Source organism: Lacerta agilis, chromosome 3 (assembly GCF_009819535.1).
Source record: "Lacerta agilis isolate rLacAgi1 chromosome 3, rLacAgi1.pri, whole genome shotgun sequence".
NCBI classification, from domain to species: domain Eukaryota; kingdom Metazoa; phylum Chordata; class Lepidosauria; order Squamata; family Lacertidae; genus Lacerta; species Lacerta agilis.
The window spans coordinates 107,244,206-107,256,727 of record NC_046314.1 but is presented as its reverse complement, the minus strand read 5'-3'; the positions used below and the strand labels follow the sequence as shown (position 1 = coordinate 107,256,727).

The 12,522-nt window shown below is 47.5% G+C and overlaps 1 protein-coding gene across 3 annotated transcripts in view; it reads right to left on the bottom strand.

Annotated features, from left to right (window-relative positions):
• Nucleotides 1-12,522, bottom strand: part of SPTBN1 (spectrin beta, non-erythrocytic 1) — a 148,933-nt gene that overhangs the window by 117,007 nt on the left and 19,404 nt on the right. Inside the window, exon 1 of one of the 3 annotated variants that reach the window (XM_033145087.1) lies at nt 9,247-9,426. The exons of the other annotated variants lie outside the window; for them this stretch is intronic. Coding sequence (XP_033000978.1) covers nt 9,247-9,355 — 109 coding nt within the window. The 5' untranslated portion in view covers nt 9,356-9,426. Of the gene's footprint in view, nt 1-9,246; nt 9,427-12,522 lie in introns of those variants that run through there. 3 annotated transcript variants of the gene reach the window in all.

Genomic DNA, 12,522 nt, shown 5'->3' with positions numbered 1-12,522 from the left:
CAGACGCACTGAATCGCGACCCGCGCGTGCACAGAAGCGGCGCTGCGGGTTGCGTTCTGCTCAGGATGCGAACGGGGCTCCGGAACGGATCCCATTCGCATCCAGAGGTACCACTGTATTGTTAAAATAAATAAATCTGGTTACAAAGCGTCTTTTTGCCAACTCAAGGTGGATCACGAGCCAACAGTCACTGCATATGTTGGATCGATAACTATTTGAAAAACCAACTGTAACAAAAGGACAAGCAAGTACAAAAAAAGGAGCACACATGATGACTTTGAGACTCTCCACAAACAAATCAGCACCCACTACAAGGTTGGCAGAACAACAGCAAAATTCTCCCCAGCCTTACTGAAAGTCTGGCCTTGTCGTGACTTAAGTCAAGACTCTCCTCCTTCAGGGGACAAGGCTAATGATTAGAATGCAAGAGAAAGTGGCCAAACAGAAAGCGCTTCTGCAAAGGAAAGCCCATTGTGCTTTGCACCTCTCCAGCTTGAGATCATCGCCATGCTTTTCTCCAACTCAGAGGCCTCCAGCTCAGAAGCTCCAGGGGAATCACAGTCTCTCTCGCTCTGTCCAAGTCAACAACTGCTAAAGTTAGCAGAGCCCCCTTAAATTTATAATTATTATTACCTGCCCTTCACCAGAAGATTGGAGGGGGGGGAGGTTATAGATGAAGAGGCTTCTCTTACCGAAGACACAACTAGCAACTGATATAGTGCTCAGCTCCTATTTATTGAAGACTCAATCTGAGGATGGCTGCTGCTGAAGCAACATTAAGCCTGAGCTCTTCATGGAGCTGTCCAGGGTACCTTGGAAGCTTTGCCTCTTCCCTGCTGAGGCCATTGCTCAAAACACAGCAAGACTCCCCAGTTCCAAAGCAGTGCCGCCAATACCAAGAAGGCTCTGCTCCATCAAGTCACCAGCCTTGCCTCTCATCTTGCCTCCTCTGAAGATGTGGCTGACCTAGGAGGTTGAGATGAGTGAAGGCACTCCTTAAGGTACACTGGCCCAGAGTTCAGAATACAAGGCATTATCCCTGCATTCCTGTTTCAAAGGGATCCTTGCTCTTTCCTGTGTCAGTTGGACATTGCCACTTGCTATGAAGCTGATATGGGAGAAAAGCAGCTTCTGTTTCCTCTACTCGTTTGAAATAAACCTACAAGAACAAATCTCTGTGGCAGAGCTTTCCAAACTGTGTGGCGTGACATGTTAGTGTGTCGGCTGCAGTGTGTAAGTGCGTCGCACCAACACTCCTCATGCTCCTCCCAGGGCTGGAAGGGGGTTAGTTTAACCTCCAGTTTGCTTGTAAAACTGGATTACCGTGTCGCAAAATGATGGATGCCACCAACATGAAAAGTTTGGAAAGCTGTGCTCTATAGGATCTAGCAGAAGTCTTTCCCATCACCTGCTACCTATTTCTTTTCTCCTTTTGGGCCAAGGATTCAACTTGCAACCTTCCTCCTGCCAAGCATGTTCTCCGCCCCAGACGTACGGTTCCATGCTTGCATTAATACATTTGCATCTCTTCCTGCAACACCGAGAGAGCAACAACAACAAGGTGTCGTTATTCCCTTTCACAGAGCATATTGTGCGGCATTAATGGTTCATGACCTTATCTGCTGGAGCAGATTTTGGAATACAAACTCCAAAGAAAGTTAACACTCCCGTTGTGACAAGGAACACAGGCCCTGCACAACCGCGTTGGCCAGAACAGGCTTAGGAAATGCCGCAAAGTGTGAGCAAGTGCTTGTGAGTCACGACCTGGTTACAAAAACACAGCTGTACACTTTTTGCATTGCCAACAATTAAAAACTTGAGAGTTTAGTCTGAATTGCTCTGTGAGCAGCAGTAGGAAATCTGTTTAACCCATCCAGACATTGTACAGTGACTGTGCTTACGGAACCAGGTGGATGCTCGTACCACTGAGCTATGCCCCTTCCATTAAACTGGTATATAAATGTTCTTAAATAAATATGTGAAATTATAAATGAAATCATGCCAATACCGTCTCTGTTGGGCTGTGGTGTTGGTTTGGGAGGAAAGTTTGCAATATTTGGAGTTTTCTACTCTCCGAAGACTGGAGAAGAGACCCTTTTAAGAATATTAAAGGTAAAGGTACCCCTGACCATTAGGTACAGTCACCTGACCATTAGGTACAGTCACGAACGACTCTGGGGTTGCAGCGCTCATCTCGCTTTACTGGCCGAGGGAACTAGGATTTGTCCACAGACAGCTTCCGGGTCATGTGGCCAGCATGACTAAGCTGCTTCTGGAGAAACCAGAGCAGCGCACAGAAACGCCGTTTACCTTCCCACTGGAGCAGAACCTATTTATCTACTTGCACTTTGAAGTGCTTTCGAACTGCTAGGTTGGCAGGAGCTGGGACCGAGCAACAGGAGCTCACCCCGTCGCAGGGATTCGAACCGCCGACCTTCTCATCGGCAAGCCCTAGGCTCTGTGGTTTGGACCACAGCACCACCCGGGTCCCAAGCTTTAAGAATATTAGAAGGGCTTTTATACTGCAACATCAGAAGGAAACCACCTCTGTTTAAAGTGTTGGGCGCTGGAAATACAGTTTCTGTCAGATGATTGTTTGATTTCTGTCACATGATTGTTTGACAGCGTTCTACTCACTAGGGCGGGTTTTGCGCTGAAATTTGAACAGGCAAATAGTAAGGGTGCTTAACCTGTTTTTAGATTACAACTGCTAACGAAGGTTGTGTTCGCCGGATATTGATTTATTTTTTCTGGCTCACATTTCAACTGATCTAAAATAATCTAAAGTTGTTTAACCAAGCTAGGAGCAAGTGGGCCCCAAGGAAATGGTAGATCCCAAACTGTGCAGAGAAGGAGAGATCTTCCACTGAATGCTCTAGCAAAAAAGACTGTTTTGACTTAGAAAGTAAAGACAGAAAGGCCAGCGCCAAATGAGTATTTCTGGAGTATTCCATAGTTGGGGCACTAATTCAAACACTCATGTAACTTCAGAGGGTGGAGGCATTGAGAGCAGGACCACAGGTGATGTTCTCATGAAACTGACAGGCTCATGCAACCAAAGGAGGTCAACCAAAATGGTCAAAGGCCTGGAAACGATGCCTTATGAGGAACGGCTTAGGGAGCTGGGTATGTTTAGCCTGGAGAAGAGAAGGTTAAGGGGTGATGTGATAGCCATGTTCAAATATATCAAAGGATGTCATATAGAGGAGGGAGAAAGGTTGTTTTCTGCTGCTCCAGAGAAGTGGACACGGGGCAATGGATTCAAACTACAAGAAGATTCCACCTAAACATTAGGAAGAACTTCCTGACAGTAAGAGCTGTCCGACAGTGGACTTTGCTGCCAAGGAGTGTGGTGGACTCTCCTTCTTTGGAGGTCTTTAAGCGGAGGCTTGACAGCCATCTGTCAGGAATGCTTTGATGGTGTTTCCTGCTTGGCAGGGGGTTGGACTGGATGGCCCTTGTGGTCTCTTCCAACTTTATGATTCTATGCATATACATAACAGGAAATATGAATTTCCAGTGCAGTAGACTTGTTAGACTTTAGCAGCATCAACAACAAAGAGTTTTGTGGAACCTTAAAAGCAAGGGTGAGGAATGAAGAACGGGATGGACAAATGCAGCGCTCTCAACCTGGCCCTCAGAACTGAAAAAGGTCCCCTTACCTGCATTAAAGACCATCAAATTTATTACAGCAATATTCATGGACTACAGTCAACTTCATCAGAAAGGAAGAAGAGCAAAAGAGCCCCCAGCTTCAGGATATCTTAGGAAACCTTCTAGCCAAACGAAAATTTCTGGATGGTTATGACACCCATAGAATCATAGAATCATAGAGTTGGAAGAGACCACAAGGGCCATCCAGTCCAACCCCCTGCCAAGCAGGAAACACCATCAAAGCATTCCTGACAGATGACTGTCAAGCCTCTGCTTAAAGACCTCCAAAGAAGGAGACTCCACCACCATCCAAAGAAGGAGACTCCACCCACCAAGCCTTGACTTCATTCACACTAACTACCTGCAAGAACTGCTGGCCAAACAATAGTTGAGCACAACGTACCGTACCGTACCGTACCGTACCGTGACTTTTCCTCCTTTCGCCCCACACCTTCAAGCACAGATCTGTTAACTGATCAAACATGCTAATGTTCTCATCAAAGCTAGCAACTGAATGACTTTATCTCAGAGTCAGGTGCCTCTTTTCCCACAGGAGAGGCAAATCTGCATAGATACCACATGTTAATCCGTTTGACAAAAACCAACCAGACCCAACCCCAATCATTCGGAAGGCAGCCAAATCCACACCCCTTTGTGCAATCCAGCATTCCAAAAGGAACACTGTAATTATACATTGCACACATTAATAACAGCTCTGCTATAAATTCTGAAAATTAATGCAACCGAACGCTGGAGTGTTGTAGCACCTGCCCGTTTAATTATCTAATATGCCACACCACGGGGCAAAGAAAGGAAGGAATGGTCTTCAAAATATCTCTCAGCACGACATTTACATCTCCCATCAACAGAGTTTGTTAGATCAGTACGTTCTAGTGCCTCTACACAAAACCGAGATGTGGTTTTTGCCAGCAATATAGCCATTTGGAGTTACTTCCTCGACATCAAATTAACAATAATAAGATACACCCCATTCTTTGACTGTGATTTGTTTTAAACTGCCTTTTTTAAAATACATTTTTATTAAAGATTTCTTGGTTTACAAAAGTATGCGCAATGCCTCTTTTCTCGAGTTACATTTTCTACAGATCAGTTTCATTTGTTGAGACATTAGCGTTACCGTACATTAGGAAGAAACAGGGGGAAAGAGGTGGAGGGGGGAATGGTGAGTTGGGATGGGTTGGGTTATTATGCTTCTATTCTACTTAGCGCATGTGTGGGGTTTTGTGCCAGCGTCACTTGTGTGGGTTCTCTTTACTATTCGCTTGTATTCCTTTGGTGGTGAGAGAGATTGGGCTGGCCTAGGGTGTGGTTGGTTGTCTTTGATTGGCTGCTGTAGTTGTATTTTAAATCGCTGAGAACAGCCCTGGGACCTTGGGGCGGAGAGCAGGAATAATAACACTAAGAATAACAATGCATTGTGCCCTCCAGATGTTTTGGGCTACAACTTCCATCAGCCCCAGCGGAGGGCACCTGAAAAAGGAAGACTGCTCCAGAGAGTATCGCTGGTAAGACCAACTACTTATCAAGAATTACCTACCGGTAGGTGCTTCTTGATATTTCATGTAGTTTCTCAAAATCCAACCAACTCCCATCAGGGCTGGCCTAGGAAATCATAGAATCATAGAACCGTAGAGCTGGAAGGGACCCCTGAGGGTCATCTAGCCCAACCCCCTGCAAATGCAAGAGTCTCAGCTAAAGCACCCAGGACAGATGGCCACCCCACCTCTGCTTAAAAACCTCCAGTGAACAAACCTCCCAAGGGAATCCATTCCACTGTCAAACGGCTCTTACTGTCAGAAAGTTATTCCTAATGTTTAGTAGGAATCTCCTTTCTTGCCACTTGAAACATTGCTGCCAGGGGTAAAGAACCAGAGGGGCATTCCCTACCCCACGGTTTCATGTACAAAAGCCAAGCAGACTTGGAATTGAATTTCAGTTCAACGCTGGCAGAAGGACAGCATCCCACAATATCTCTGAGGGCTTATCCATTCTTCCTCTTGTTCCGCGGCTTCCCCTGTCTCCAGGAAAACTGCTCTTTGGCGCTCAATCGGAGCAAACAACACTTCAGGTTTTCTCTGATTGACGACTGCTGTTGGCTCCAGTTTAGCACTAAAGAGCCGGCTTTCCCTGGGAAAGGAGCAGGGTGAGGGGAGAACCACTCAGAATGACGCCTAGGAAGCACAAGTCAAGCAGAAAACCACTCAGATCCATACTTTTTAGGCACAGAACAAGCGGAAGCGTGGAGGAGCCCTAAGTGCAGCAGGCGAACTTAGGGCTCTGAAGGCAGGCTGCATGGGACACATGTCACTTCCCAGAGTTCCCTGGGAAGGACTGCAGTGCTGTGAAGGAAATAGGGGTCTCCTAACAGCTCTCAAAGCACCCATAACAAACTACATTTCCCAGGATTCTTTGGGGGAAAGCCACGACTGTTTAAAGTGGCACGATGGTGCTTTGAATGCGTAGTGCAGATGCGGCTCATGTTTTCTAGGAACAGGGCATTCCCTCATCCATGTTCTTCTAGCATGTAAATACTTTATTTATTTTTTTAATGAAGTTTGCTCACATAAATAAAGGAAAGCAATACTTTTTACAAAAGCAAGAGCGAGGTTGTACAAAATATTATCATATCCCTGGGGTACCATCTGATGTCGGCCTCAGGAGCGCAAAGATTCAGGCTTTCACAATGTGGACATTTTTGCTTTTAAAAAAAAATATTTGACATTCTCACTTCACAGTGTCTTATTTATTTTTGAATGAAGGTTCTTCGGAACAGGAGTTGCTAAGGAAACAGCTAGCAGCACAAGACTTGTATTACAATTACTAGATACGGTTCGTGCTCAAGTTCACTGCCAACCAAACCTACAAATTAACTGAATGGAGCGATTCCTGCAATTAAATGCATTGCAACGAGCAGAGCTGTTGGGGACAGGACAAACTTGCATCTTAAGATTATGTGTGCCGTAGTGGATGGTGCTGGTTTTGGGCCAGGGGGATTGGGGTCCAACCCTCTCTGCAGTCAGGAGGTTTACTGGGTAACCTTGGGGGAGTCAATTGGGTAAGATACAAATATGGCGGACCATTTTTCAGTAAGAGGGGTGCATTTTCTTGTGGCAAAACTTCTAGAGGCAACATGCTAGCGATTTTTAAAAGTTTTTAAAAAACAAAAAAACAAAAACAAGCTACGATCTAGCAGGGTTACAGATTTGCAATTTGGATCTGCGCTGAAATGCTGCCTTATTCAAGGGCGAATAATTCTGCAACCTTAGTCGCATAACAGTTTCTCCGTCTTTCAGCTGAAGGAAATTATTGGCTCGTCTCGTGGGTTTGGAGGGCAAATGAGCCAAGGAAGCATTCCCCCCCCCCACCCTTGAGCAATAAATCTAATTAAATAAATACAGAAACAATGGGGCATTTAAAGACTTAGAAAAACTCCACAGGGTTGTCAGCAGAAGCTTTGCGACAGCACACCGTTCGTTTATCCTAATCGTTGGCATTTGGTGCGCTCTTGAAAACTGCTTCCTGTACCTAAATCCCACCCCAAACAATGCATTTCAACACCATTTCCCCCAGTTCCAGCATCCTCTGCTGTTCTATGAATAGACAGGCCTTTGTGATGGATTGTCCTGCTGCAACAGAGAGACCCTTCCTCCCCATCTTCCTTCCAATTCTGCTGCCGTTGTGTTTTCCCATTAAATCTTAATCTTCGTCACACCAGAGCCGAGGAGTTGGCATTTATTTCTGCTAGAGCAAGCCGGTGCACAATTCAAAACCACAAGCAGAGAGTCAACTTGGTTCTCAAAAAAAAAAAAAAAACGGGCTGCAAATAATTTCCTCAAGCAGTGAAACTGACAAGGTGATCAACCTGCTTCTTTTAGGGCTGTGTCAAGTGGTAGGGGAGAGACGGGGGGGGGGGGTGATTTCACGCCCAGTGGCCATGACTTCTTCCAGGAGCAAACTAAGATGGCCAGGATTCAAAAGAACGTCACACACCCAAGAGGCCGCTGGCGTATGCTTCATTCTTAAACAGTAGGCCACCTTTCCCTATGTCACATGGCAATCCACTTTTTAACTTGAGGGATATTTTTTTTTTAACCAGATTTGGCATGGAGGCCTTCTGGTCAAAGGGCAGAGAGAGTCAGAAAAGCATGCATAATGCTAAAAGGTTTGCAAAAGCATTAAAAAACTTTATAGAGGGGAACCTAGCAGCAGGGACTAAAAACAGCCCAATGTGAACCCCGGTGGGATCAGTGCTCAGAGAATGGAGGCAGACAGCTGGCTGGAAAACTGGGAGAAGGAATGAAATGGGAGTATCCTACAAAAGGGCCTGGCTGGCACGTTGTAATAGAATTGGAGCCCAATTTTGCTACAGCTCCCCATCCTGCCCCAAGCCAATGTCTACTTTGCTCAACAACGTTTTAAAAGGTACGGCTGGTTTCTAGTCCATTTGTATCCAGCGCCGGATCACTTCTGTGTGCTTTCCGCAAAGATCAACATGCTACAATGGATTCCTTCCCAACCCCCCCCCCCAACCCCCATGCCAAGAAATTAAGAGAAAAACCAACACAGAATCATAAAATTGTAGGCTTGGAAGATGGCCAGACCAAAAAAAAAAAAAAAAAAAAAAACATTCTTTCTGACAGGAACCACAGCACTCTAGTCTGTGGGACGGCAGGGAGCAAAAATAAGAAATATATACACTGAGGTTTGAACTTTCGACTGCTTTTTGTAGATATGCAATTCCAGGAGAGAGAGAAAATGTTTGTGTGAGATGTGTGTGTGTGTGTGTGTGTGATATATATATAGAGAGAGAGAGAGAATCAGCTTTAGATTCTGAACTGTCCTTATGTCATCCATGCCAGAGATACATAAAACACACACTGCTCTAAAATTGCCAAGGACAACCTGGCTCCATCATATTCTGACAGCCCCAGAACTACCACATTTCCTAGTTGCCATTGTTTCATATGAATGAGAAAGAAGGTGGGGGGGGCACCCAAGGCTTGCATAGTCATCCCTGGGAAAGACATCCCTCTCTCCCCGCCCCCCCCCCCACCCTCCAAATCCCTAAGATAAAAGCCATAACCCATGGCATGCAAGGAATGGGGTTGCCCAAGTAGGTGAGAGATGCCCACATGCAACGGTTGGGAGTCATACTGTGGCCGCCCGAGCGCGCCCGAAGGATCACAGAGACAGGGAGAGGGGGAGATTTACACCTGAAGGCTGTAAATCGCCAGAGGGGGTTTCAGACAAAAAGACCACTCCCTCTTCCCCCATTTCCTTGTCCTATTGTTCTCAATGGCAGAGTCCGAGAGGGGCCCCGGATCACCTTTTCCAGGAGGAGGTTACCGTGACCTGGATCCCGCGAAACCAGGAAAAACCAGCCTGGCAGAGCCAGGGAATATAATACACCTATTCTTTTTGAAATCGGGTGTCCTCTGCGCGCGCCGCCAAACCAAAGCTCGGAGGAGTATCAGGATCAACCCGCCGTTTGAGCGTCACCTCGCAGCAGCAGCAACGCTCCATTATTTCATTTTGTTTAGGAAAGGGAAAGAGCGAGGTGCAGCCGCTTACCTTGCAACTGCTTGAACCGTCCTTCTAGCTGATTGTAATTGTATGGCACCGAGGCAGGGCACGCGGGGGACAAGGGCACGGGCATGCTAGCCGGGTTGTGCACTTCCATGGAGGAGGGAGCCGCTCGGAGGTTAAAATCCCAGCATGCGAAACGGAACGGGTGCGCTTAAAAAAAAGAAGAGGAAACGGACGCAACCCACAGGTTGCTCCAAAAGACAAATCCAGGCAGGTCCCGGTTTCCTCAGGTGCGTGGTGCCCTTTCGCTCCACGATTCCTTAAAAAAAAAATTTTTAATCCCTCTACGATCTCAGTTCCAGCCTCCACACCCGATTCGATTCAAAGCAGTCCGGCGGAGGATGGCATCCTATAGCGCGCGCGAACTTAAACCCGCGTGGGCTGCTGGCGATCCCTGCGCGCGATCGCCGGCGCTCCGAGTTGACTTCGGTTGCAAGCTTTCTTTACCCCGAGCAATCAGGATCCACGCAAAAAAAAAAAAAAAAAGACACAAAACAACCCGCCCAGGTTGCAAGTCCAGAGTCGAAGCGCCCGCGCCCGCCCGCCCTGCTTTCGTGCTCCTTCCTTCCTCCCTCCTCTCCCCAACCTCCACGCACCTCAGACCTTTCTGCTACTTTGCAAGATCCCCCAGTAGCCACTCGCGGCGTATTTAGTGGCGGTGATGTCACTGATTAGCATAAAGCATTGTGGAGGACTGTACCAATGGCAGGAGGCGGCGGGGTGGGGGAGGCCGGCCAGGAGCGCCGGCGGTGGTTCGCGCGCGTCGGGTGGGCGGCGCTCGCCCGGGATCGAGAGCATCCGCGTGCAGGGACGCCTCCCCAAAGGTCCCCGGAGCGGAGGCCGAGAGCTCGGGGCGCGCCCGTTTCGAAGCGGGAAGGGGATGGTTCACCGACTTGCACACGCGGCGGAGAGGCAATGGTACCTTCCGAAAAGCAAGCTGGTAGAATTACGCTCTTTTGTTAAGAGCCTCATGTAACGGAAAAGTCTCAGATTACTATCGCCTGAAAAGGAGGGCAATTTCTTCTTCCTTTAACTGTATCTCCGGCGCTGCGCACTAGAAAGGAGAAAAGGGGAAAGATAGAAAGTAGCTAACTCTCCCGGGACAGAAACACTCATTCAGCATTTAGCATCGGGTTTTCTTTTTTTTAAAAAAAAAACATTAGAAATGCACACTTTTGAAAAACTATGAATGAGCCCTCTTCACCCAGCAATTTAGTACCATTTGATTTAATTGGAGATGCTAAATATTTTGACGTCTGGAGAGCAGGGCATGGACCTCGCCATCCAGTTGCGATCAGCCCTTCTGCTCATTTAGCAAATTACACTTGGGGAACATAATAGCAGTGTTTGCTTTTCTGAGTCTTTCATTTAAAACGAGGGCTTCCCCTCTACTTTGCAAGGGCTTGGTTTTTAAATGAAGCCGTTGGGGGGTAAGGACACTTTAGCCCCCTCCCAAGTGAGCATCCTGTAAGGGGGGGGGGGACAGTTGTTGGGCATGACAGATCTGGCCGATCATAGGATCACAGAATTGTAGGGTTGGAAGGGATCTTGAGGGTCAATCTGGTCTAACCCCCTGCAATGCTGGAATCTCAACCAGATCATCCATGACAGATGGCCATCCAACCTCTGCTTTAAAACTTCCAAGGAAAGAGAGCCCACCACCTTTTTTGGGTTTCCATTCCACTGTTGAACAGCTCTTACTGCCAGAAAGTTCTTCCTGATGTTTAGCCGGAATCTCCTTTCTCATAACTGGAATCCATTGGTTTGAGTCTGGCCTCCGGCACGGAAGAAAGCAAGCTTATTCCACCCTCCATGTGACAGCCCTTTAGATATTTGAAGTTGAAGGAGCATCTCCACCCCCATCGTTCTACCTGGACACTGAGGTCCAGCTCCGAGGGCCTTCTGGCAGTTCCCTCACTGCGAGAAGCCAAGTTACAGGGAACCAGGCAGAGGGCCTTCTCGGTGGTGCACACGTTGCTCTGCTGTTAAGGCCCCTTCTTATGCCTCGTGAAAGTGTGGCTGGTGTGGGTTGTGACCATTACCTACAATGCGCCCTGAATGTGCTTGGGAACACCCTTTGTGTGATGAAACACGGGACAGTCGAGCTCTCTGCTTTTAACTGGATAGACCAGGGATCGGGGCATAAATAGCATGATTTGCAACCTGCCTCACAGAAAACACCCCCTCGCTGGAATAAGGTACAGGTAAAGGGGACGACAGAGGATGAGATGGTTGGACGGTGTTCTCGAAGCAACTGGCGTGAGTTTGGCCAAACTGCGGGAGGCAGTGCAAGATAGGCGTGCCTGGCGTGCTCTGGTCCGTGCGGTCACGAAGAGTCGGACACGACTGAACGACTGAACAACAACAACAAAAAGGACCCCTGATCATTAGGTCAGTCGCAGACAACTCTGGGGTTGCGGCGCTCATCTTGCTTTATTGGCCGAGGGAGCTGCTGTACAGCTTCCGGGTCATGTGGCCAGCATAACTAAGCCGCTTCTGGCGAACCAGAGCAGCGCATGGAAACACCGTTTACCTTCCCACTGGAGCAATACCTATTTATCTACTTGCACTTGACGTGCTTTCGAACTGCTAGGTTGGCAGGAGCAGGGACCGAGCAACGGGAGCTCACCCCGTCACAGGGATTTGAATCGCCGACTTTCTGATCGGCAAGCGCCACCACTGGAATAAGAGTTGTGAGTAAATGTCTGCCCCTTCTCCTCAATTCAACCAGTCCCTTAGAAATAAGGGCAATGGGTATTTCATCCTACATAGATCACTTCCTGTTGAACCCAACCCACGTGCTTGCATTTGCCTCCTTGCCATGCTGCTACAGGCTCCTGGTTGCACCAGCATTATTTACTGAGTACCCAAATTCCTTTCATTTGAGTCAGAGCTCCTTCCTCCCCCTCCTTCCTCCCCTTTTAACACTGCAAAATGTTGCCTTTGTTTGGTTTCTGTAGTCTTGCCATTTTTTTTAGTCATGCAGTAAATGCGAAACTAATTTTTTGTAGGAGAGACAGAATGGCACACAACACGGGGCATTCAGAATCGTGCGTGCCCACCCTCTTCCAAAAGAGGAAAGCAGCCTACTCCAAGCACATTGTTCTAGGTGGGATGTGTGAGTTTATTCCCAAAACGAGATTCCTCATCAGAAAAGGGGTCTTGTTGACTTTGTCAGGGCTTCTTCTTCTTCTTCAAGGATTTTAGAGATGGGGTATAAATCAATTTGGAGCACTCGTTACTCTATTATTGGTTTAGAAA